This window comes from Hippopotamus amphibius, chromosome 1 (genome assembly GCF_030028045.1).
Source record: "Hippopotamus amphibius kiboko isolate mHipAmp2 chromosome 1, mHipAmp2.hap2, whole genome shotgun sequence".
Lineage (NCBI taxonomy): Eukaryota > Metazoa > Chordata > Mammalia > Artiodactyla > Hippopotamidae > Hippopotamus > Hippopotamus amphibius.
In genome coordinates this window covers 198,662,176-198,689,419 of record NC_080186.1, presented here as the reverse complement: position 1 = coordinate 198,689,419, position 27,244 = coordinate 198,662,176, and the positions used below count along the sequence as shown (strand labels likewise).

General features: G+C 36.5%; 1 protein-coding gene and 1 long non-coding RNA gene across 2 annotated transcripts in view; one reads left to right on the top strand and one right to left on the bottom strand.

Annotated features, from left to right (window-relative positions):
* Positions 1–289: 289 nt before the first annotated feature.
* On the bottom strand, positions 290–23,123 carry RIOK2 (RIO kinase 2). Its single transcript, XM_057738578.1, has 10 exons — positions 22,941–23,123; positions 17,283–17,421; positions 16,439–16,555; positions 13,725–13,900; positions 11,445–11,533; positions 9,243–9,434; positions 7,597–7,689; positions 6,315–6,836; positions 5,553–5,649; positions 290–2,365 (listed from the first exon to the last, which is right to left on the bottom strand). The coding sequence occupies exons 1-10, from the start codon at positions 23,004–23,006 to the stop codon at positions 2,201–2,203; spliced, it is 1,656 nt and encodes a 551-aa protein (XP_057594561.1). The 5' UTR covers positions 23,007–23,123; the 3' UTR covers positions 290–2,200.
* A 346-nt stretch (positions 23,124–23,469) lies between these two features.
* The window catches only part of LOC130855263 (uncharacterized), a 111,559-nt gene continuing 107,784 nt past the window's right edge, over positions 23,470–27,244 (top strand). The window contains exon 1 of the long non-coding RNA XR_009054277.1: positions 23,470–23,863. This is a non-coding gene — a long non-coding RNA (uncharacterized LOC130855263). The remainder of the gene's footprint in view (positions 23,864–27,244) is intronic.

Sequence of the window (27,244 nt, the reverse complement as noted above, 5' to 3'; positions counted from 1 at the left end):
TGAGCAATACATACTCTAAACAGTCAGCCGTTTGTATCCTTAGATGCAGAACCTGCTGAGGGAGGGTCCACTGTCTGCACTTTTATGTAAGTGACTTGAGCATGAGAGGATTTTGATACCCGCAGGTGGTCCCAGGACCAATCCCCAGGGGATACTGAGGGGCCAGTATCAAGCACCGTGCTAAGGTCCTGAAAGGTGTTATCTCATTTAATCTTCAGAACAACCCTGAAACATGCACAATTAAATGTCTTCATTTACAAATCAAAAGGTTTGGGAAGTGGTAGAACCAGGATTTAAATCTGAAACTCCCAGATTCAACAAGTGTTTTGAGTCACAATATAGTTTTACTACATTAGTAGTAGACTTAACATTTTTCTTATTGCTCACTATGGACGTTTTTAAAATGTGAGGGTTACATCTTGTCGGATAAAGCAAGGTCTCTAATTTCTAACTGATGGCTACTCGAACACATCTTTTAAATATCATTATTGATTGGACCCAGAATAGTTTGTTTAGCTTTGTACATTTGACTAATTTGTTCTGTGACTTACAGGAAATCTTAGGCTATTAAGAGTAAGCACTATGTTTATTTGCCTTCTAAATTCCTCAAACAGTAATTAAGTTTTTTATGTAATAGGTACCCAAAAGTGGACAGAGCCAACTGAATAAAGCTGAGTAGTGTGAAGTCATACGGTTTCATTCCCAATTTGTTTTTGAAACTTTTAATATATGAAAATGTATTTCAAAATAAACATTCTGTGGTTTTATTAGTCTTCAATTATGTTATTAAAATGCTTTAAAGTAGACATATTATCAAAAATGAATACCTGAATTTAAAGCTATGTAAAATTCAAATCTATGTAAATATTTTCAAAATTAGTATCATTTTCAAGGGAACTGGATTTGACATTTTCTTGCATCTATATTATTAAAATGAATTTATTATATAGATCTTGTGAATGAACAGTAGAATTAATTTTGCAAAGGTTAAAGGGAATCTGCTGTCATTGTCAATCTTGGAAAAGAACTGGCTGTAGCATCTCCTGGCCAATATTAACTAGATGCAGGTAATTCGAGGACATCCTGGCTGGTGACTGTGGGGTGACATTGCCACCTAGTGGCCATTTTTCACTGCAGGTGACATCCCTCTTTTGGGCCACACTGATGCTGAAGAGACTGGATTATCATCAGTTGCATGTATCTAAGAACCCCTTTTCATATCTCATTGGATTATAAAGTCTCTGAAGGAGAAACCATGCCTTACGTATTTTCTTTCTTTCTGCAACCAGTGTAGTGAGTACACCTGATCCCTGAATGCAGGACTTAGGGGCACGGACCCCCCAACCCAGTAGAAAATTTCACCTATAACTTTAGTCAGCCCTCCCACATCCGCAGATTCAGCCAACCTCAGATCACGCAGTACTGTATTTATTGAAAAAAAAAATCCATGTATAAGTGGACTCTCGCAGTTCAAACCCATGTTGTTCAAGGGTCAATGATATTTGTTGTCTTTGATGTGAAATATGTTCTAGACCCATCTAGTTAAGAATATCAGAAAGAACTTTTCACTTCTCATCCCTTCTACTTTCCCTCACCCTTAAGTCTTGTCCTTCTGCTCAGACTGCATAAAAAGCGGAAACTGTAAAAATCATGGTGGGACTATCTCAAGTTTCTGTTCCCACGACCACATTACAAATTGAAAATAAAAGTAGACATTACTGGCTTATCCTTAACACTAGAGACTAGAAAAACAGATGGCAGTGAATTCTTCCAGTGGCTAAATAAAATGCAACCAAGTCATTAGCAGATTTTCTGAAAGATAAACATCATTATAATTATTCCAATAACTACACTTTTAAAGCGCTAGGCATTGTTCTAAGTGCTTTCTGTACACTGTCTCATATAATCCTCAAAACAATCTACCTTTTTGTGGTAGAAAACAAAAAACAATAAAAAGTGATATTTAGATTTTAAAAAATACTCAAATATTCCTAACAAAAATTACTTGGAAAACTGATTTGCTTTAGCAGAATTACTATAGTTATTCTTTAGAGGACACGTACTGAATGAATCAAATTTATCAATGAAAGAGCATTTATTTACCTATTTATATATATCTGCCTTGGTCCAAAAAATACTAAAGGTGGCTTAAAAAGGGATCATAGTAACTTTCTGAAAAATATTCAAGTTCTTAAATATATTACTCTCCCCAAAAGCTAGCTGCTTCCAAACTTGATTTAATATTTTGCATGTTTTCTCTCCGTTGCTTGGTAAATATATTTGCTTCTCCTTTCTGCAATCGTCGTCTCACAGCTGACTTCTGCTGTTTTGTCAACTGACGTTTCACCTTCTGTTTCACCAATTCCTGCAAAGATTTCATGAATTAGTATCACTGATAACTGACTATTTTGATACAGAGTAAACATTCAATATAACAAAGATTTGCATTGCTAATATTTTAAAAATTTCTGTTAAAAGCATGAGTTTTAAAAATTCCCAACACTGACAGTACTATATTAACCAGCAATAAAATAAAACACCAAACTGTTATGAAACAGGAGGAATTAAATTCCTAACATAAGTACAGATTACTGCAAAAAGTAGTGTATAGTAGTGAACAGTCAACAATTCTCTGCATGACAAATCATCATAGTGCCACCTAGTGTCTATCAGGAAAACTAGGAAAAACCAACCAACCAGCCAAACAAAACCCCAAAACCCAAACCCAACAAGGTGGAGAAAAACAAAATCAAACAAACAAACCCCAAAACCAAAAAAACCTGCTTATTCCTTTGCTTTCTAGGTAAAAGGAGGCATGGCTTCGTAGTGGAAAATTATGTTTGAAAGCATTTACTACTGCTCAAATACATGCAAGAGTGCCTTCATAACTTCAGGTGTAGAAATGACCCGATGGCAGTAACTACTCATGGAAAAGGCCTCATACTGTTTCTGAGAGAAACAGTATGTTTTCACATGGTGAATGATCATATATTCAAATTATTTCTTATCACTTAAGACACAGGCTGCTAATGTCAAATGACCTACAAGATGAAGAAAAAAATCTGAATATTCCATTCATAATAACATCTTTTTTTTCCGCTGAAGCACTGAGTCTGTTATTAAATTGTATATAATCCTGCATCATCCAACCTCTCTCCTAAAAAAAGCTGAATGCTGAAAGAGTTGAAGCAAGGGTCTCTTCTTAATATGCCCCACCATATGCTAGGCACAAAGAAGCATTTATTAAAAATCCATCAAGTTAAAAAATGAAAGATTAATGGATTTGAGTGGTAAAAAGGAGCTAGAAAAACTAGTCTGCCTGATGCACTGTTTCTTTGACTGTATAATATAAAACTCTGGATCAGATGAGTTAAATGCAGACTTTGGATTATTTTACATAGTTAGGCAGACAGGCTTTAACAAGGTATTCCTCTTTATTTTAGTCTAAAGATTGTCAATGCCAAGAAAGGTAAAAGAAGAGAAATGGAAACAGAAGAATCAGAATGCAAATTCCCACAGAGGCTGATACCCCTTGAGATGCAGTCCCAGGAAGGCTAGAGTCTTAGAAGCACCTGGTTGGTATCCCAGAAGTTTCACTACTGAAAGCATTAATAAGATCGGCTGAAAGTTTCACAGAGCAGTGACTGGCCTCTGGGACTTTTCCCTAACCCAGAAAGCTGGGCAACTATCACACCCTCCTCACCCTAGCAGGAGACCAGAAACCTGAATCAAATCAGCATGGTCTTAACTATCACCAAGACAACAGAGCAAATCTTTTAGTTTTGCAGACACAAAAACAACAGTCATGAAATTAACAAAGGTAATAAACAGTTTGTTTTCTCCTGACCTCTTAAAAAAATGGAATATGATGGTAAGGAAAATAGTATGACCAAATTTCCCAAAGAATGGGAAGTTAACATGGTCAATTTGTTTCCAATGATTAGAAGGGAACCATTTTGATCAAGCTAGGCTAGAAACATCTTTTCCCCCCTTAGACTAAAGGCAGATTTGTATTTTATAATGCAATTTATTATAGACTTGACCCCATTTGAAATATAAGTTCCTGTCAGCTGTGTAAGTTAAATAGGATAAAGACAAGACCTAAAGACAATGTTATTGTCATCATCTTTATACACAAAAAAGAGCATAACTTAGAATTTAAGGAAGCAGCAGGAGTAATCTAACTTTTCTTTATATGCAAGTGCCAATTTTACACTGATGTAATTAGATATAAATGCACTTATGTTTTTAATCTGAGAAATCAAAAGAAAGGAGCGTGAATACACCTCAATAAGTATAGAAAATATCAAAGCCAAGAGTGGATAGAGAAATTCTTAATCAAAACAGGTGATGGATATATTATTTTTCATCATAAATAGATGTTTCAAAGATTTCATAGACTTAAATTTTACATTCAGAGAATCAGGTAATCTATGAGGCTATCATAAAAGAGTACATAAAATCAATGCATTTATAGAATTTTATTCTTTTATTTTGGTCTGACAAGTTCCAAATGTTTCTATTATCAAGTAAAGATCCCAGTACTACTAAAAGTGCACTATATTAATAAAACACTACTGTTATTTTTAGTTTGTTTTTTGATAATTCTGATTTAATTTATTAAATTAAATTATCCACCATATGGCATATATTTTAACTTGTTAACAACATATTTGAACTTAAAAAACGAGAAGTTCAGGAAAAAGTTCTTTTCTTTTGAATTCACTTTCTACATAATTTTATTTACTCCTTTCTACCTTCTAAACTGATTTTCTTCTTTTGCTCATTTTAAGTAAAGTTATCACTAAAAACTAGTTTCAATGGTATTCAACTTAGCACCTTCAACAAGAAGAAAAAAACCTATCACACCAATTACGTAATTTTATCTCTGCTTAAAATCGACAAAGAAAACAAACTGATTCTTCCTCCAGGTAGCTCAGAGAGATGGCTCGTCAGCATAAAAAGTTCATCAATAGGATCTGGACTATGTGTTCATTATCCTGTCCACAAAATATCCTTTATAAAATTCTTTTGGACATCTGCTGCTAAATGTTCAGTAAAAGCTTGAGACAGCAAAAGTTTTACAATTACCTCTTTTCCTCTTTCAAAAATTTAAGAACAAGCTAGCTAGTGAAGCTTGTGCGTTTTCATATTTCAGGTGCAGTGCTGTCACTAGCTGAGTAATTTTGAGTGAAGTCATGCAATTTGTCTGGACCCCAATTTCCTAATTGTTAAAATGCAAGGAAAAGATCACATGAGAATCTACAAAGTCCCCCGTGGATTTAAATTTCTTTGATTTTTATCTTTCAAATTCAAGCCAACTTACATGCTGCATTTCCCCGAAAGCTCTGATCATTCCAGCTAAAAGCAAAGTGAACCCTCTTTCCGATTTACTAAATTTGTACTTGCTATAATTTTATACTATCAACATGTGAAGTTCAAATGGCCAAGGTGGTCCTGTACATCATTCAGTCCCCAGAGTACCTTAGCTTAATATCTGTCCACAGTAGTGACCTAATGAAACATCTGGGAAATGCTGAATGAATAGTTACCGGAGGAATTGTTGAACAGCTTAAAACACTGCCTACAGAAGTAACACTCAGAGTTCTTGTTCTATGTTGATTAGTATCTTCCATATTTTCTTCATCTCTAAAATTAAAATCAAGATTTATCTAGTTAATTTTTAAGTTAATTATGCTTAATTTATATCATACTACTATTCTGAAATAAGTAAAACCATATTTCATTAAACTACCCCAAATCTAAAAGTTAAATTTTAGATATTTTGCTAATCTAAGCTGAGGCTGATTCATTAATATTTGTGAAAAAAAAATCTTAAAAAGAAAAATAACATAACAGTAATTTTAATTGTACATTAACAAATAAGTACAAAAGGTTCAAAGCACCAGAGAAAATTCACTTAAGTAGATATTTTAAGACAGCACACTCACAACATGTTTATTGGACTATACATTAATTAAACATATATTAGATGAATAATTTATTTAAAAATACAAACTCATCCATCTAAAACCTCATCAACTTATCAACAGATCTTATTAGCTATTTGAAAGTAATCAGTTTGAATTTTAAAGCAGAACTGCTTACAATTCAATAAACAGGCTGTCTGGCATCAAGTCAATTGTAGAGAGTTATGTCAATTTTAACAGTAAAAGGGTAATTTGCTTTCATTTTGCACATAACGATGCAGGACACAGTTGTCATGTCATTTGAAAAAAAACCACTCATTTACCAGAATCAAACAAAGTAGGTCTCCAGATTAAAGTAAAAAACCAATCAACAGAAATCTATACCTGAAAGGCCTGAATTCTTTGTTTAATGATGACAAGGCAATCAGATGAGGGCACTCATCTTCATACTTCTCAGAGTTCATGAGGATTCCAGCTTGACCTGTCTTATTATCTTGTTTGGTGTCATGTTCAGTTCTGCTAGTCTCCCCAGAAAACTCCGTGACAGAATTGTTTTTAACAACTTGTCCTTTTATTTCTTCTAAAGCTTGATTAAATTCAGTCATTTCAAAACTGTGTGCAACAGCACTGTCCTCTGATAAACTTTCTTTTATTTGTTCAAGGTCTCCAGATGATCGGCAACAGCAGTCAACTGATTCACCTACAGAGTTTCGTCCACTTTCATTTTCTGATCTACAATCCTTTGCTTTTTCTGACATCTCTTCATCAGAAAATGAGAATTCAGATCCCTCCTCTATTTCAATACTTTTATCATCTGGACCTACTGGATGAAGTAGTTCATCATCTGCCTGCATTTCCTTTGTGTAGCCGCTAGCAGAAACCTCTACATCAAGAGAGTCCTCCCTCCTAGGAAAAGGAGAATGTTATGCATTTAGAGAGAGAGAAAAAAAATCCACCTGACATGGATAAGTAAGTATTCAGTATTCTGATAAATTATGACTCTCAAATGAATTTAATAGTTTATATATTTTAAAGGTTTTTCTCTGTCTAAAAAGTAACTTAAATCACTTAAGCACACAAATGTTAAAGACATATGCTGGTTGTCATTTAAAAATAAAATGACTGTGGAAAGCAACAGATATTAGTAGAAAAGCTATGGAAACTTCAGTTGATGCTCACTTAATAAGTTAACTTTCAGAGGAGGCTAAAGATTTTAAGTTAGTCAATCATCCCAAATCAGAAAACAATATCTTAACTAAGTGTATGAAATGAGAAAATTTGGCTGTGAGAATATACGTATAATTATGTTTCATGAATCAGTTAAACATAGCTCCTACAGTGAATAAAGGACAAACACAAATTCTCATGAACACTTGGCTTGATTCCTTAAAAATGGGTTATTCACATAGCATCCTATATTGAATAAAAGTTCTCAAATTTATAAGAGACTAGGTATGCTCCTCCTCCAAATTGAGTAAGGTAATGGACTACAGACAGGCATAGTTTTTAAGTTTCTTTTACATATTATATAGCAATGATACTCAACAATAATTATAATGTATCAAAAGTCACTATTTGAAAATTTTTTAAAGTGTTAACTTTTAGAACTAAATAAATCAGGTATTTAAACAGAATTCTATCATTTTGTGCAATACAGTGTACAAACCTGATGTCACTGAAGGTTGGGAAAAGCTCACTTTCATAGCTGAAACGTTTCATGAAGAAATCTCTAATGCATTTAACATCTCTGTCAAAATACCTGCAAAAGCAAGAATCATTTTTTATACAGCCTTTGTTGTTCATCTTTTTCCTTATTAGCCAATGACAACATCCTTGTTACTTGTTATGACACTCTTATCACTACGTGAAAGAGAAAAGGATGCTACTCAAAAGAAAAAAGAAATCAATTGCCAGTGTTTAAAAAACTAAAAGGAAAACTATAGAGGTACTAACAAGGACTATAAGCTGTCAATGGCATACAGTTCCTATGGTTAGAAAACTTGAGGTTTTCCCATACTGTGATAGACATACATATGAATCCCAGAAAAAAAGATAAGGGCCTGCAGTTTGGGGGCAGATTTCTACTTTTCCTCTCTAGTTTCCAGTCTGTCTCCTTATAGTTCCCATCAGCTTCAGCCATGTCCCCTAGACCCTCTAGTCGACTGGGAAAATTGAAGATAAAAACAGACTAGTGACTCATAAGAAAAATTTGGGGACTAATGAATTTTATGTTTATATTACTTTTATTACCCAATAGCTAATATGCAATAAACATCTATAAGAGATAAATAATGCAGTGGCTTATAAATAGTGATCTGAAGACATGTTAATCTGGACCGAGAGTAGAAGGACCTCTGAATATCAGGCTGCTTTTCAGGCTACCATACAGCAGCAAGAACAGATTGAATTCTCTAGGAGGTTTCCAGAAATGGGGAATTAAGAGACAGGATGACATAGAATTGAAAGAACAAGAGAAAAAAAATACTCAATCTTAATTTGATTACACTCAATTGCATCACGGAATACTAACACAGAAAAGAAAACATTCTGTCATATTTCACAATTTGCCTGGTTTAAATGGTCAAGTAATATGAGAAATAAGATTATCACAGTATGTAAAGTGATTCTGCCTTGTATCAGGGATGAGGTTTCACATGAATATTTTTCTCTTAACAAAATAAAAGCTATAAACTACATGAGAAATTTTATCGGTCTGGTAACTGAGTTCAGTACAAAACCAAAACTTTCATTAAGGCCATAAAAAATTATTAAATTATGCTTGGTGAAGCCCTCTTGGAGGCAAACATGAAGCAGACAGGAAAGGGGAAAGGCAGAGGGGATGGGGTTCTAGGGTTCCCCACTACATGTCCCTACTTCTCTGAGCAGGCTTTTGTTTTAAAAATTAGACTTCCATCTGTAAGTTTGTTTGAATAAAGAGTTCCATAGCTAAGAAAGTTTAACTTTCGAAAGTCTGTCAGGTTCAAGAGTAATTCAAATTCTTTTGATGATTTATAAAAGTAGGCAGTTTCTTCAGACTTCTAATATACAGCATTATTTTAATGAGTGGGTTTTAAAAACTGGATCAAAGTGTATTTTTTTCACTTTTAAAATACCGAGGAGTAAGAAAAACGCTTAGGGGGAAAATCCTAGCATTTTGAATATCCTTAAATAAAACCCCCAATTCTTAGACTATTAACAGCAGCCACTTTAAACCAGTCATTAACCCACATGACAGAATGACAAAGCTGAAAAATTATGAATAAATAAAAAATGACTGCATCACACATAAACACAGTCAAATCCAGAATATACCATTCAGCATTGGGATGAGAAGTTGAAACCATTTGTGGAAAATCGATCATGGTGATATGGTCATTTTTATCCAAAATGAGATTGAATTCATTGAAATCTCCATGAATCAGTCCATGATTTGCAAGTTTAACAATTAGTTCCATAGCTTCATCATATACTGATGCAGGATCTTCAACATGGTGTATCTGACATCTGAAAGTATTTTAAATATAAAAATCAGTTATTTCTCATTTATGATTTTAATGAAAGCAAGCATGTGTGTATTTACATTTAATTATTTCCATTTCATGCCTCCCTAGCAGTTTTCTCTTCATTCCTATCAGCATACAGAGATGATATAACAGCTCTTATTAAAAAAAAAAAAAAGCCACAACCTGTTGAATTCTGTATCTTCTTTCCACCACACCGTACTCCTTTCATGTTCGTAACATCCAAACTCCTCTACTTGTGCTTTCTCCAATTTTTTTCCTCCCACTCTAACGAACCCATTTCAAACAGGCTTTCATTCACCTTTTCCCAATGAAACAGCTCTCGTCAAAACTACCAATGACTTCCACGTTGCTATATCCAATTGTCAATTCTCCACCTTCATTATATCTGGTCTGTCAGTTAACCTCTTCCTCCTCCTTGAAGCAGTTCCTTTCACTTGACCCTTGGTACACTAACTCTTCAGGCTGTCCTCTTTCTGCACCGATCATTCCTTCTTAGTCTTTTTAGCTAGCTCTTCAGCTTTTCCCTGACCTATGAATTTTAGAGCTCCTCAAAGGTTAATCCTAAGACCTATTATCTAAACCATTCTTGGTGATCTCATACACAGGCTCATACACAGACTTCTATTAGACATCTCTGAGCTTCTAGGAATCTCTAACTTACCATCTACCAAACTGAACCTCTGATTCTGCCCCACACTCTAACTCCAAACTGTCTTCCTGCAGTCTTTCCCATTTCTGTAAATGGCAACTTTATCCCTCCAATTATTCAGGCCGCAAATTCTGGAGTTATCCTTACTTGCCTCTTCCTTCATATCAATATCCAATTCAGAACAAATCATGTAGGCCCTGACTGTAAAACACATTCAGAATCTGACCATGTTTCATCACCTTCACATCTACCACTCTGATCTAAACTACCATCATCTCTTGCCTGGATTATTACAATAATCTCCTAACTTTTCTTCCTAGTCCTGTCCTAGTCTCCATTTAGTCTATTTTCAATACAGCAGCCAGAGTAATCCCATTAAAACATTAGTCAGATCATGTCTCTTCTCAGTTCAAAATCATCCAATGGCAGGGAGATCCCTGGAGGTCCAATGGTCAGGACTCTGTGGTTTCACTGCCATCAAACAAAAAGAAAAAAAAAATATCCTCCAACGGCTTCCTGTCTCAATCAAAACAGCCCTTGTACTATTCCTACAATGGCAATCACAATAGGAAATACAAATTAATCAAACCAAGCTTACAGTTACTCAATGTTACATGTCAAATATATCCTCCCCACCAAAATAAATAAATAAAACTTCCTTGCAATGGCTTACAAATCGTCTGCTGCCTCTCTAATCTCATCACTTACAACTTCTCCCCTTACTCACTCAGCTCCAGCCACAGTGGCCTCCCGTTTCCTGAACATGAAGGGATGCTCGCATTCCAGAATTTAAGCATCTGCTCTTGCCTCTGCCTGGAATGTTCTTAGATATCTGCACGATTTCCTCTCTCACTTCTTTCAGGATTCTGCTCAAAAATTCCCTTATCAAAGAGACTTTTCCTGACCACCCCATGAAAAACAGCAGCCTCCTACACCCACCTCAGTATTTCCTGTCCCCCTTACCCCATTTTATTTTCATGCATAGCATTTACCACCATCTGATGTATCATGTATTTCCTTGTTTAGCTATTTATTGCTAGTTTTCTTCCATCAGAATGTAAGCTCTATGAGGGCAGGGACTTTGTTTTGTTTATTGGGGGCGTCCAGAACAGCACTCGGCATGTACTAGACTGTTAATATTTACTGACTGAGTCAGAGACTATAAAATCCATATTGTCAGGATGAAATTGAATTTTCAATTTGCCTTTAAGTCTACTGCTTTATGTTAATTTCTAACCTCCCAGAAGCAATATTCCATTTAACAAAAAAAATTTATTTTTAAAAATTGAACCTTACAATTATTTATTAGGACTCAAGGTTTCAAGAATACTAAATACTTACAGAGGATAGCCATTTATAAGTTCCATGACCACTGCATGGCGATTATAATCAATTGGCTTTGGAACTGGAAATTTCCTTTCATACAATGCCTAAAATATAGCAAAACAGGTAAAAAATAATGAAGAGATCATTAATTTTTAGGGAGAAACAAAATTGAATGTAGCTGTCCACAACCAGAAAAAAAACATGTAAGCCTTTACAAAATTACAGTTAACACATGATTATTTATGTATGGCTTATTCACGGCACAGAACGAGCTGTACATAAAAATAGAATTGTAAACCAGTTTTTGTAATTCACTTTTTTACCTTTCATTTATTGAACATTTACTAAATATTATACACTGTATTAGGGTTACAAAAATGAGTGTGAAAATGTCTCTGCCTTCAAGAAGTTTTGTCTCTTAGGATATGTATATCTTTTTCTTTTTTTTTTTTTTTTTTTTTTCTTTTTTTTTTATCTTTTTCTATTTTGTTAGTTTCTGTCATTTATTGGAATGTGCTTAAAAAATTCAAATAGAAATAAATTGTGGTTTAGGAAATATTCTGTCTTCTGGCAATATCAGGAAATTAAATATTCCAATATATTAGAAATTTTACAGAGCACTAACCTTTTTCTTCAGACCACAATATACAATATAAATCTATTATGTGACAAATAGTCACTGTAGTCACAAATAAACACTGTAGTAGTCTCAGTCAAATGTTCCTACCTACCATCCATAAATCCATTTTTCACCCTATGCTTAACTTTTTCTATCCTATTGCTTACAAAGGCCTATTGTTATTACTTTCTTCAAAATATCTTAAGAGTTATGCCCTCTCCCATTTGGAATGCTACCATTTCTAAGTAGGACTTTGTCACTGATATCTGAATCACACCAACAATGGTTCTAGTTCTAGCTCTTGCCACCACACCAAACCTTTCTTCAGTGTACCAGTACCAACTAAGATACGCGCGTCAATGCTCCATTTTAAAAAAACCTACAATACCTGTAAATCTTGATTTCAGTCTGAATAACTTTCCCTAGTTTTCAAAACTCTTTAATCCACTTATCCTGTCCTAGTTCTCTCAATCCTCTGTCCAATAAACACTCTGGGGTGTGATCAAGACAGTCACCTCAGTGATGGTCCCCATACACACAGCGCTTACACTCACATTCATGTCTTTGCCATTCTGGCTCGTCTGCACAGTACACTGTCTTATTGTCTTTTCCTTACAGATAAATCATATGCAACTCTATTACTGTACTCAACTCCCACTCACTTATGAAAACTTCATCAATTATTCTACTCTACAGAAGACTCTCTAAACTCAACATATAATTTGACATTTAAACTGTTTTTTGTTTTATGTGTGTTCATGTTATCTTCCCAACTTTACACAGACTGCACTCGTTATTCCTCTGGTATCCACTATCCACTCCACTCCCAGCCACTTAATACAGAGGTAGGCACACAACTGCTACTCAAAAAACACAACATGTATGGTATCAGTATCACTTAATTTTACTGCCTTGAGGATTCTTCTCTCATGATTAGTAAGAATTTAAGCACATGAATTAAAATAACCTACTCGAAGAACACCAAATCGAAACTCCCAAGAAACAACAGGTCATATACTGGAGCGACTTTTAATAATTCAAAATTTTAAGAAGATAATTTATAAAACAAATAAATCCTACCAGAGAGAATAATAAAAATGCACTTACTTCCTATTTAATTTAAATTATTATGAAGACAATTTTGTTATTTAATAAATCTGTGCTGAACTTAATTTGCAAAGTAAAAGGTTAAAAACTAAAGATTTTTACCATTTATAATATACATACAAATTCATAAACTGACATGTCTTCCATTGTGGGGAAAAAAATATTAGTCAATTTACCTGAGACACTAAGGTTTCTACAGAGGGAAATTATCTGGTGTTTTCAATTAGAGACAGACATATGTATAGTTACATACACTGAATAGATAGATATACATTCACACATACACATTTGTGAGGCAATTACATCACTAATTATTTCAGGCTACTCTATCTTGTTAATATGTAGAATACAAGTTGCCTTTATGCATTATAACAGCTAAAAATACCTTTGCACAAAAGGAAATCACCAGAAAAACAAATATTAGAAATAGTCAAAAGAGTTAAAAGTGACTATCTGTAAGGACTGGGACGGGCAGTAGGGAGATGTGGAGGCAACAGACTGACACATGCCACTACAACCTTTTAACTACACATACTGTTTGGTTAAAATTATAAAATTATTAAAAATACCTTCATATAAGCAAATTCTTTCATGGCAGAGAGACGAGATAAATAAAGCCAAGACATGTTATGCCTGTGTTTATGATAATCACGCTTGTTTTTCAGATTTCGAAATGAGGTTCTTCCCAGTCTGTGAAGCTTTAATGCAAATTGCTGCCCTTCTTCATTTGCAACAATGTAAATATCTAGAGTCAAAATATTAAAAGGATCATTATGGTATTTTTATTCCAATAAGTTTAAACAATTCTAATTTTCTAACTTGGATTTTTTTGTACCAAATTTAATCTTTCCTAATAACCAGAAATACTTACCATTCAGCAAAATTCTTTAATTACAATCCAAAATGATGACATGTATTAATAACTACTACAAAAGAAAACAGGGATGCAAAGGTGTCAAAGGTTATTGCTTCCAGAGGTGCCCAATGCTCAGTTCCATTTGGTGGGAATACATCCAACTGTTCCTTAGTGTCCTATATGTACAAGCACTGATTAATATCTTCCTTTTCAACATGGGACTTCCCTGGCGGCCCAATAGTTAAGACTCCACACTTCCACTGCAGGGGGCACAGGTTTGATCCCTGGTCCCAGAACTAATCCCTGGATGTGGTGTGGCCAAAAAAGAAAAAAACTTCCTTTTCAACAGTGTGAAGTTCAATTCTTAAATTGCTTCAATAAATAAATACTGAGAATCAGAATATAATCCTATAATAATCAGAATAGAGCAGATATTCCCATAAATATTCCAAGTATCAAACAAGTTGCTATTTTAATACTAACATTTAGAACATATCCTAATTACTCATGAGAGAAACAGCCTTTCTCTCATGTTGGTGGGATTATAAATTGGTACAATTTGGAAGGAAATTTGGTAACATCAAAATTTTAAATGTACATAGCTTTAGCTAATTTAATTTCTAAACATAATATTTGGCAGCTATGAGAAAGACATCTCTGCTTATATGGAATGATGTCAGGGATGCACCAAGTGGTAAAAAATCAAGCTGTAGAACTGTAAGTACTATTTGCTTTCACCTATGATTAAAAAGATATGTAAATGTATATACGTACATCCTCAGTACATTATATACTTGTATTTAATGGGATAAATATTATATATTTCTAGGGTATGTAGGATATTAATAAATAATGATAGCTTTGGGAAGTAATAACAGGAGATGGAGACCTGGGTTAGGAGTTAAGATTCACTTTTTATTGTACTCTCTTTTATACTTTATAATTTTAGAAGTAATGAAGTTCTCAAAAATTAAAAAAGCCATTTTTTAGCTGAAAAAAATAAAAAAATTAAGAGGAAGCATATCTCAAAAGAGGTGTTTCATTACATCATTTTATACACACACACTTCTGTATTTAGGACTCTAACATTATTTATTAAATATATACCATAGTCTGGATGTTAATTTAACAGACATATAAACCATACGAGGTACCAAAACAACCTCCTTTGGAATAGGTTTCCTAAAAGCTCCTCTACTTATTTTTTAAAATTTTTATTTATTTATATTTTAATTTAAATTTTATTTATTTTGGCTGCATTGGGTCTTTGTTGCTGTGCTTGGGCTTTCTCTAATTGCGGCGAGTGGGGGCTAATCTTCATTGTGGTGCGTGGGCTCCTCATTGCAGTGGCTTCTCTTGTTGCAGAGCATGGGCTCTAGGCACATGGACTTCAGTAGCTGTGGCATGTGGGCTCAGTAGTTGTGGCTCGCTGGCTCTAGAGCGCAGGCTCAGCAGCTTTGGGGCATGGGCTTATTGCTCCGTGGCATGTGGGATCTTCCCAGACCAGGGCTCGAACCTTTGTCCCCTGCACTGGCAGGCGTATTCTTAACCACTGTGCCACCAGGGAAGCCCGTTTACTTCTAACTTCAATTTTTTTTTTGCTCTCTCAGTTTAAAGTATGTAACTATATAGGATAAACTACATAGGACAAAAAGCAGTGTATAACAGAACATGGCATAAAGAAAATCCATTCCCTGTTTTTTTTAACCACACGTAAAAAACCAATACATAGGTATTTGTTTAATGCTATTTTAGAATTTTTTTCATATCTAACTTGCCTGTTCATCATATTGCTGTGATGGAAAAATGTGGTTTTTATAACTTCCTTGTGATACTTTTAAAAATTATTACAAATGTCCAATTTATCAGATATTAAAATAAGAACAAATAAAGTATTTGCCAAGGATTTCAGTTACTAGAGGAAAACCAATTCTTGGTATAACTGAACTTTCAGTACAGACCTATGAAAAAACAATAATTTACTAAACTAAGGGTAATTTCAAAATCTGTATTGCGGACTTCCTAGGCAGTACAGTGGTTAAGAATCCACCTGTCTACGCAGGGAACATGGATTCGATCCCTGCTCCAGGGAGATCCCACATGCTGTGGAGCAACTAAGCGTGTTTGCCACAACTACTGAGCCTGCGCTTTAGAGACCGTGAGCCACAACTATTGAGCCTGTGTGCTGCAACTACTGAAGCTCACTGCAACTAGATAAAGCCTGTGTGCAGCATGGAAGACCCAACGCAGCCAATAAGTTAATTAATTATTTATTAAAAAAAATCTGTATTGCTTCCAATCAATTTTTCAATTTACTGTTTAGTTAGAAAAATAGAAAACTATTCATCTTTTAAGATGAATCCTTTCTCTAGAGGAAATATAAACTAAAGCACATAAAATGCACTCAACAGTAGTATCAGCACTTACCAGATTCTTTGCCAACACCCATCTGGTTTCCAACAGACTCAACCACCTGTCTAGAAGAAAGTGTTTTCAAAGCTAGGTAATCATAGCCTGCATTTGTCAACCGATAGCCCTGGACAGCTAGACAAAATCAAATGAGAAAGACCATATTTCAGTTACATTGTACCATCAAGTTACATCATATCAAGAGAATTTAAACATGGGAAGTCTTAGCTGAAAAAAGACTGGCTACCCAGACTTAAGACTTGTTTTGGCATTTCTTGCTGTAATTTTTATTTCTTTTCTAGAGCAGTGTTACTCAAAGTGTAGCCTACAGATTCATGCCAGTGTATAAGTTTGTTACTAGTCTGCGACAAGTCACAGAAACTGAAGCCAAGTGGTTCAAAAATTTTTATATCAATCTGACTAAATTATTTTGTCTTCAATTTTAGTAATGAATTTGTGCATATATTTTGCTTTTTACTTCATTTTTCTAGTAATCACTTTTATTATTTTATAAACGTATGGATCCGTACTAGGTGGAAAAAGAGAAACTCATCCCTCACGATGATGGTTTGAGAGGTAATGCTCGAGTCCTTTGGCAGACTGTACTTTCCAAAGACAGCAGCAACAATATTTCTATCCTACTTGCTAATCCCCTATCAGGAAGTGGAGGCTATTTTTCTAGATTCTTTGATCTGGGTGGGCCCTGTAATTGCTCTAATCAATAGAACATGGTAAAAGTGTGCTGTGTCAGTTCTAGCTCTAGTGCTTTCCTTGTCTGGCATCTTCCACTTGCCTTTTGGAATACCTGCTCCAGGGGAAACCAGTTACATGGAAAATTACAAATGGTGCTTCAAATACTTACTTTTGGTTCGCTCCCAAGCTATGAGTTTGTGTTTTACTAGTTCTCTTAAAACTTTATTACAACCACCATGTTTAAGGCTGGCTATAGAAGCAACCAAACTGCAGGGAACGATCTCATGGTTCTTCATGCCCATTTCAACCTGAAATTGAAGAATTCAAAATGTAATTATAAGGCCATATACAACAAACCCACAGCAAATATCATTCTCAATGGGGAAGAACTGAGAGCATTCCCTCTAAGATCAGGAATAAGACAAGCATGTCCACTCTCGCCACTACTATTCAACATAGTTTTGGAAGTCCTCACCACAGCAATCAGAGAAGAATCCAAATTGGAAAAGAAGTAGTAAAACTGTCACTGTCTGCAGATGACATGATGCTATACATAGAAAATCCTAAAGATGCTGCCAGAAAACTACTTGAGCTAATCAATCAATTCGGCAAAGTTGCAGGATACAAAATTAACACACAGAAATCTCTTGCATCTCTATACACTAACAATGAAAGATCAGAAAGAGAAATTAAGGAAACAATCCCATTCACCATTGCAACAAAAAGGAATAAAATACCTAGGAATAAACCTACCCAAGGAGGCAAAAGATCTGTACTCAGAAAACTATAAGACACTAATGAAAGAAATCAAAGACGACACAAACAGATGGAGAGACATACCATGTTCTTGGATTGGAAGAATCAACATTGTGAAAATGACTATACTACCCAAAGCAATTTACAGATTCAATGCAATCCCTATCAAATTACCAATGGCATTTTTCACAGAACTAGAACAAGAAATTTTACAACTTGTATGGAAATGCCGAATAGCCAAAGCAATCTTGAGAAGGAAAGACAGAGTTGGTGGAATCAGGCTTCTGACTTCAAACTATACTACAAAGCTACAGTGATCAAGACAGTATGGTACTGGCACACAAACAGAAACATAGATCAATGGAACAGGCTAGAAAGCCCAGAGATAAACTATGGTCAACTAATCTATGACAAAGGAAGCAAGGCTATACAATGGAGAAAAGGCAACCTCTTCAATAAGTGTTGCTGGGCAAACTGGACAGCTACATGGATAAGAATGAAATTAGAACACTCCTTAACACCATACACAAAAATAAACTCAAAATGGATTAAAGACCTAAATGTAAGGCCAGACACTATAGAACTCCTAGAGGAAAACATAGGAAGAACAAAAAGACAACCCTCAGAATTGGAGAGAATATTTCCAAATGAATCAACAGACAAAGGATTAATCTCCAAAATATATAAACAGTTCATCCAGCTCAATATCAAAAAAGCAAACAATTCAATCAAAAAATGGGTGGAAGACCTAAATAGTCATTTCTCCAAAGAAGATATACAGATGGCCAAGAGGCACATGAAAAACTGCTCAACATCACTAATTATTAGAGAAATGCAAATCAAAACAACAATGAGGTATCACCTCATACCAGTTAGAATGGGCATCATCAGAGAATCGACAAACATGTCCATAAATGCTGGAGAGGGTGTGGAGAAAAGGGAACTCTCTTGCACTGTTGGTGGGAATGTAAATTGATACAGCCACTCTGGAGAACAGTATGGAGGTGCCTTGAAAAACTGAAAATAGAACTACCATTTGACCCAGCAATCACACTCCTGGGCATATACCCAGAGAAAACCATAATCCAGAGAGAAACATGTACCATAATGTTCATTGCAGGACTATTTACAATAGCCAGGACATGGAAGCAAGCTAAATGTCCATCCACAGATGAATGGATAAAGAAGATGTAGTACATATATACAATGGAATATTACTCAGCTGTAAAAAGGAATGAAACTGGGACATTTGCAGATACATGGATGGACTTAGACACTGTCATACAGAGTGAAATGAGTCGGAAAGAGAAAAACAAATACCGTATATTAACAGATATATGCGGAATATAGAAAAATGGTACAAATCAACTGGTTTGCAAGGCAGAAATAGAGACACAGATGTAGAGAACAAACATATGGACACCAAGGGTGGAGAAGGTGGAGGGCTGGGGGGGAATAAATTGGGAGATTGGGATTGCCATACATACATTACTGATAAGAAAAAGAAATCAAATTGTACACTTTAAATATATGCAGTTCATTGTATGTCAACTGTATCTCAATAAAAGTTCTTAAAAAAAGAAAAAAAAATGTAATTATAATCAACACAGGTTTCGTCTACTAAAACCTTGTTAAAAGCTTAACTTCTCCTTCAAACTTCTCTGACCATGCAGTTCCCCAGCCAACGGTGAGATACAATTATTACCTTTTCTAGACATATTTTTAATCACAATCTGATATATAATCATTTATATTCATATTCTACTATACTATATGCACTTTAAGAGTATGAATTGTGAGTGCTTAACAGAGTTACTAACATATGGTATGTATCAAAATACATATTGACATCCCAATATTTGTGCTTAAAAACTACAAAAAAAATAAAAACTACAGATATTCCAGATATTTATTAAGAAGGCATTTAATAAGAAGATATGGAAAGACCTGAAATGCATACAAGGGTTTTAGATTTTATACTCAGCAAAGTAGGAAACTCATGAAAATGCCTAGGCAGTGGGAGATTTAAGGGTTGTTTTAAGACATTAGTCTAGCGGGAATGTGCAAAGTGGTTTAGAGAAGGCAAAAACTGGAGGTGGTGTACTGGAGAACTAAGACAACAGTCTAGGCCAGAGGAAACAGAAGCCAGGACAGGGAAGAGGTAGTGGTAATGGAGGGAAAGAATTAAAGAAATTAGTATGGGAGAGATTGGCACTGGATGTGGGAAAGTAAAGTGAATGAAGAGACAAAGGTGAAGTGAAGAGAAAGAACAGGCTTTTGTTTTTTTTTTTAATACATAAATAAGTAAACAAATATTTATTTATTTATGGCTGTGTTGGGTCACTGTTGCTATGTTCGGGCTTTTCCTAGTTGTTGTGAGCAGGTGGTTTCTCTTCATTGCTGTGTGCGGGCTTCTCAGTGCGGTGGCTTCTCTTGTTGTGGAGCACGGGCTCTAGGTGTGCAGGCTTCAGTGGCTGCAGCATGCAGGCTCAGTAGTTGTGGCCCATGGGCTTAGCTGCTCTGCAGCATGTGGAATCCTCCCAGAGCAGGGATCAAATTATGTCCCCAGCATTGGCAGGCAGATTCTTAACCACTGCGCCACCAGGGAAGTCCCAAGAACAGGTTTTAAGATAATAATAATTATTTTAATGGAGTTTGGGAAAGGAGTGAGGGGGTAGACAAAGTTGATTTATTCAATTTGAGCACAACGAGTTTGAGGGTTTGGAAGGTCCTTTATGGAAGGTATTTCAGATGAAGATGTTTAAGGAAAATTGGAAAGGCTGATCTGCACTTGGGAATGAAGTCATAACTACAGGGGAAAAATTTATTTGATGAAGGTAAGAGATAAAGTCATGAAGCAGATGTCATCATTAAGCGAGCAATAATGGAAGAAAGAGGAGGGATGAGGAACAGAATTTGGGGGGTGGGGTGGGGGTAGAATTCACACTGAAAGCTAAGAGCAGCCAAAGTATGATTATTGACATAAGAGGTTCCAAAGAAGTAAACGGAAGACGGTCAAGGAAAGGTGGCCACTGATATTAAGACTGCTAAGACTCAACTGAGACTGAAATATTTAATGAATTAGGACATTCCTTGGTGAGCCTCAAAAAGAACTTAAGAATTGCAAAACTAAAGTTTTGGAAGATAAATCTGGCATCACTTTGATGTCCCAACCAAAACCTCACACTTTAAACTTAACTCATCTTCCATGCTTTGCTCTGTTTCTCCCAGCCTCTAACATTCTCTTGACTCCCCTATTTCTGTCAGAGGCATTAAGGAATGAGTTAACGTGCTGAAGAAGCTGAGAAGGAAGGTATCTTTCGACAGTAGGTATTTAGAGAAAATCCAGCTGAATTTCAGACTCTATGGGAGGAGAAAAAAGTGTCTCCCAAATTTTATACTGAACTGCATTGAACAGTTTAGTCCTTAGGAAATGCCTATTTAAACAAAAAATAGCTCCTAAATAAATGTGTTTTATTCTGCAAATGCCTAATCTTTGTGTTGATCTTCCTGCTATAAGGCTAAGACCATAAAATCAGTTTTTGCCACTTTCCTGCTTAAAAACGTTCAGTGGCTCCTCATACTTAAATATATTCCAAATTCTTTACCACGCCTGCATGACTCTGAATCTACAGCACATGATCTGGCTCTCACTTTTTCTAGTTACAACTCTTCAGCCTTTTGCTCACAATGCTTCAGTCACACTGGCCTTTCTATTCTTCAAAAATTGTTCCTGCCTCGAGGCCTTTGCACTTACCACTGCAGTTTCCTTTCCCTTCAATTCTTTCCAAAGACTTCACTGGGCTGGCTCCTTCTCATTCATCTATTATGCCCACCCCCCCCATTCTTTCTTTCTTTCTTTAAATACAATATGTTGCATTTGCTTTTTATTAGTTTTATATAATATACAGAGACGTATATAACTATATATTGTTTATATTTATTGTCTATATATATATCTATTTTTTATTCCAACTTGGACTTGCTTGCTAGGCTGTTCCCTTGTTTCTTTTTTTAATTAATTTATTTTTTTATTTATTTCATTGGCTGTGTTGGGTCTTCATGGCTGCACATGGGCTTTCTATAGTTGCAGTGAGTGGGGGCTACTCTTCGCTGTGGTGCACAGGTTCCTCATTGTGGTGGCCTCTCTTGTTATGGAGCATGGGCTCTAGGTGCATAGGCTTCAGCAGTTGTGCCACATGTGCTCAACAATTGTGGCACAAGGGCTATAGAGTGCAGGCTGAATAGTTGTGGCCCACGGGCTTACTTGCTCCGTGGCAAGTGGTATCTTCCTGGGGCAGGTATCAAACCCGTGTCCCCTGCATTGGCAGGCGGATTCTTAACCATTGGGCCACCTAGGAAGTCCCCCCCATTCTTTCTTTTACTTATTTATTCAGTACCTATCAACTGCCAGGAACTTTTTAAAAATGGACAAGATTCTTGCACTCAGGCAGTCTTCTCTGACTAAACAATTTAAAAACAGTATTCAGGTCCCCTGCCCCCATCATGCAGAGTTGCTATTCCCTTACCCGCTTTATCATCTTCATAGCACTTATTATCTGATATTATCCCACTTACTTATTCATTTACTTGATGATTTGCCTACTTAGTCTTGTCTGTCCTGTACCCCTTGGGATTCTCTAAAACTGCTACGAAAAATCCGATACGTATGTGTTGGTTAAATGAAACTGAAGAAATGCTATATGACTGAGTCTGTGAGGAGGGAACTCAATGCCATCAACTCTCTTCAGGAGCCTTAAACCCTTCTCGGCTGGTGAGAAGCCCAGGGTCAGAGAAGCTTCCCAGGCCACAGAGATTCGAATGTGGCTCTGGAGAAGGGGAGCAGAAAGGAAGGGAAAGACAGGTCTTTGAGTTACGAGCGGGAAGATAAAAAGCTTCTAAACAAAGGCTTCTGACAAATGCGACTCTCCGGCCTCCTTTTTCCCAATTCCCAACCTCGGCCGCGTTCCAGGGCCTAGAGCGCACTCACCTCCCAGCAAACCTGAGAAAGAGGCAGAACGCGCGCGGTGGCAAAGGACAAGGGGAGAGGGGAAAACGGCGAACTTCTTACCGCGGTCAGAACCCTGAAGTCATCCCGGCTCATGTAACGCAACTTGGCCACATTCACCTTCCCCATGGTGGCCCCGGACCCAGACCAGAGGCTTGGCAGAACGACCGATAAGCGCTAGGAAAACGGGTGCTACCGCGTCTCACGCGCCTCACAGCTGCCGGGCGGCTCGCGCACGCGCAGCTTATACTACAGGTCCTTGTTGTTAAAAAGACGTACCGTTCTCATTGACCTGCGGCAATAAAAAGTCTTCTAAGTCTTACGAAGCATATAGTATAGCGCAAAGCAGAGCATATTTTTGTAAAGTGATTTTGTTACGTGGCTGAGTCGACGGACTGTAAGTGCTCTCTATCACACGCCATTTATTTTTCCTGTCAGGACTGGATGCCTAAAGGACGCGACACGCCTCTAGGAGCAGAGTTGTAATTTAATGGGAGGAGCAAGTTTTATCTCCAAACAGCAAATCCTATTTTATGCGAAGTCAGTTCCACCAAGGGAGGGAGAAAATCAGCCCGAGCGGGACATGGGACAATCACAGAGAGTAGAGATAAAAATAGTAACCACACGAGCAGGCCCTGGTCCAACCGCGCATGCTCAGGACAGGGGCCTGCGTGGTTAAAGAGACCTCTGGCGTCTGCTCAGTGCTTGGTGTAAATTGGCCCCCGAGACTCCGGAGTGCGCCTGCGCTTGCTGGCAGTGGGCCTGGAGTGACATGTGGGGGCGGGGCTGTAGTCGGCGTCTCTCCCGCGCTTTTTCCAGAAAAGGTGCGCGTTTTGACGTTTCGGAGCGCACCTACGCGGGTAGGCTGTTGAGGACCCTATGTATGGCCCTAGGAGAACTGCAGACACCCGCCCTGGGACTCCTCCCTACGTCGACAAAAATATAACCGGAGTGGGACGGTAAACAGCTGCACCTCGGCAAAGAGGGTGCGTACTCTACTATACTTACAACAAGGATAACAAAACTTGTGTGATGTTTGCATTTATAGCGCGTTTCATGAACTATATTTTAAACCTTTAAAAGGCAATAATTTTGGTTCGCCCCTCACGTGAGGTGAGGTTGCTACGTTTGCTCGCGGAGGTTTGTGGGCCACTGTTGTTTAGCCTCTCTCTGGGTCCAGTCTCCAAACTTTCAGTGTAAACTCTTGAAATCAGTCTTTACAGAGTTTCTATTCTCCTCCCTCACCGCCCCCGTCCCTGGTTTTTCACTGACGCGTGTGCTGGTTTTCCTCTTCTCCAAAGCACTACTGGGTATGTTGCTCTGTCCAAACACAGAACTAGCCCTTTCATAAAATATGCACTGGAATTCTAAGGCAGGCAGTTGAATCTGCCCTATCTTTCCAGCCAGAATAGTTAATATTCTGAAATCAGAGAATGAAGAGAGCAGAACAACCCTCTATCCCCTCGACACAACCTTTGCCTTCTTTTTTACTTGGATGCGGTAAATCTTTGTTTAACCAAGCTGAACTAATGGAAACCTTCACTGAAATGGAATTTTTCTTTCTGTAGTTCACGTAAGACATAAAAATGAAAAGTTGTTAAGGAAACCAAATGACTAACTTACAGAGCAACTTACAGGGATGGGAAACATGAGTCATTTGCGTGTATATTCCTAATCTAATACTTTAGCAGACATTGTTTATCTATTGTGGTACAAACCTTAGCTTACTTTTAACTCTGCTCCAGACAGCTACCACTAATTGATTGGATTTGGCTAGAATTGCTGTCCTGGTTCTGGCATATTCCCTGGGGTTAATCACACTGAGCCCAAATATCTTATACTTTCAATATTAATATATGTATATTTATGAAATTTTTATAAAATTTAATCTCAGTCAAACTCTTGAACAGTACAAGTGATTCAAGTGCTGTTCAGTATTCTGCTCTACTCTACCATACCATGCTTAGTAATGACTAAAACAAAAACTGAGCAGTATTCTTCATTCACTCATATACTGTTTATCAAACACATACATCAGAATTTTTTCTCGATCTTGGGGAAACTCAATCCCAAGCTTTACGCCTTGTGGTGGAAGGATATGAGTAAAAAGTTAGAGAATAGTATAACAGAGGTATGCAAAGGATTTATCACATTATTTCTTCCTCCCAGACTCTGCCTCTTACCTCTCTCCCTTCCACATGCAGAGCTTGTCTTCACAAGCTGAAGATCTTGACTGTCCAGAAATTAAAGTTCAGATTTCTTAGACTGAAGTTCAGACTTCTTAGGCTGGCATTTAAGATTTTCAGTAATCTGTATCCTTACTTCCAAGTAGCATACACTGTTGCTTAATTGAACTACATTGTTTTTACCTTGTACAACTCCCTTGATTTTCTGTCTCACTGCCTTTTCCCTTCATCTCTAATGCTCACTTTCCCTTCCCCCTTTCATTTTTTTCTTTACTTTCACTATTTATGTCAGTCCTACCTACCATTCTTAAAATGCCGTGCATTCCATAAAGCTTTTGTTTAATATCCCTGTATTAGTTTCCTATGGCTTCTTAACAAATTACTGCAAACTTGGTAGCTTAAAACAATCAAAATTCATTCTTTTACAAAAGGTTCTGGACCATACTCTATCCAGAGTCTCGGAGAGAGAATTTGCTTCTCACCTCTTCCAGTTTCTGCCAGCATTTGGTGAGTGCTGGCATTTCTTACCTTGTGGTTGCATCACTCCTGTCTTTCTGCTCTTTCTGCCTCTGTAGTCACATTAACTTCTCCACTTCTGTGTGTGTCTCCTTCTTGTCTGTATCTTATAAAAATATGATTACATTTAGGGCCCACCCTGATTCTTAACCATATCTGCAGTCTTTTTTTTTTTTTTTCTGTTCTCCCATAGAGGGTAAATTCATAGGTTCCTTTATATTATGAAAGGGTTGGACTTGAATTGGTGTTTCTAAACTTTTGGTTAATGTAAGTCCCCGTCTCAGTCCCTTAATCTCCATTCTACTCTGATTGAGAATCACTCTCTTGTATATGCCTAGGAACCAAGAATATTTGGTTAAGATTTGTTTTATGAAAATAATATTTTTTTCATATTGATGACTTCGATAGCACCATTCCCCTTTGAAACTACTGGACAGGTGATCAGTCAGACTGGGATTAGTCAGAGGACAGAAACCGTATTAGTTATTTAAGAAGAGAATTTAATATTAAGAATTATGAATTTTGCATAAAGCTAAGTAGAAAACTGAAAAGGGGGAAGGAGAATAGAAAGGCACCACAACTACCAGGAGGACAAGATAAGGATTAGTTTGGCAGGTGTTGCAGAAGCTGCGAACTAGATTCACATGTTGTTATGGAAGGATGTTGCTGCTGGGCTGAAGAAGTGCTGGGACAGTGCTAACAAGCATGGTGTACCTAAGAAGGCTGGAGGAAGCAAATGAGAGGCAGACAGAAGGAACAAGTTGATTCTTTCTCCTTCTAGGATTCCTTTTCAGCAGAATGCAACATTGAGGCAGCTGGTAAAACAGAAATGTGGTTTACAAGGTCCCAGCCCTACCTTCAGAAAGTGTAATGTAGAAGTCTGGGTTTGGACTTCTAAAAGGCAATAGCTTAATAACTGGCACAATCTCTGAGATGTTTTTGGGATTTAAGGTTGTTTGCCTCTTAGGCCTGCACAGGGTAATACTCAAGTAAGTACCTACCTATATCTATCTATCTATCTATCTATCTATCTTAATGTACCTTGATTCAAAGAGTAAATAACTTGTTTCAGATTTTGATCTACTTCACTAACTTAATTGAATTAATGAATGTCTTTGCTTTAGTCCTGTTCTTTTTTTTGTCGCTGTTGTATTGTTTTGTTTACAGGAGTTAAAAATAATCCCTGATAGAGATTTTTATTAAATAAGGGCTTTTGATTTACCTAAAATAGTGTAATTGTCTTGGTTCCAAATTAAAACACTTGCTATATTATTCCAAGTTACTCTTGCAAATTATGGAATTTTAAATGTTTCCACACATTAAATTTTACATAGTTTTATCACTTTTTCTTTGAATAATGAATCTGAGCTTTAAAAATATTCTTCAGACTCTGGGGTATTTAACTGGCCCTCTGTTAGAACAGCTTTTTTTAGTCTAACCTACTGCCGAACTTCCAAACTTGGTTAAACATTTTTACCATTCCTCTTTTAATGTGGCTTAATATGCTAGTCTTTAACATGAAAACATTATTTGCTCACAAGTTCTTATGAAAGTAGACTTTATATAAATTGTGATATTAAACTTTCACTAGGAAATGGTCAAATAAATAGAAAATATTAAAAATGAGGTGTTCAAAAGTGGAATGGTGGTTTAATTAGCTGAAGA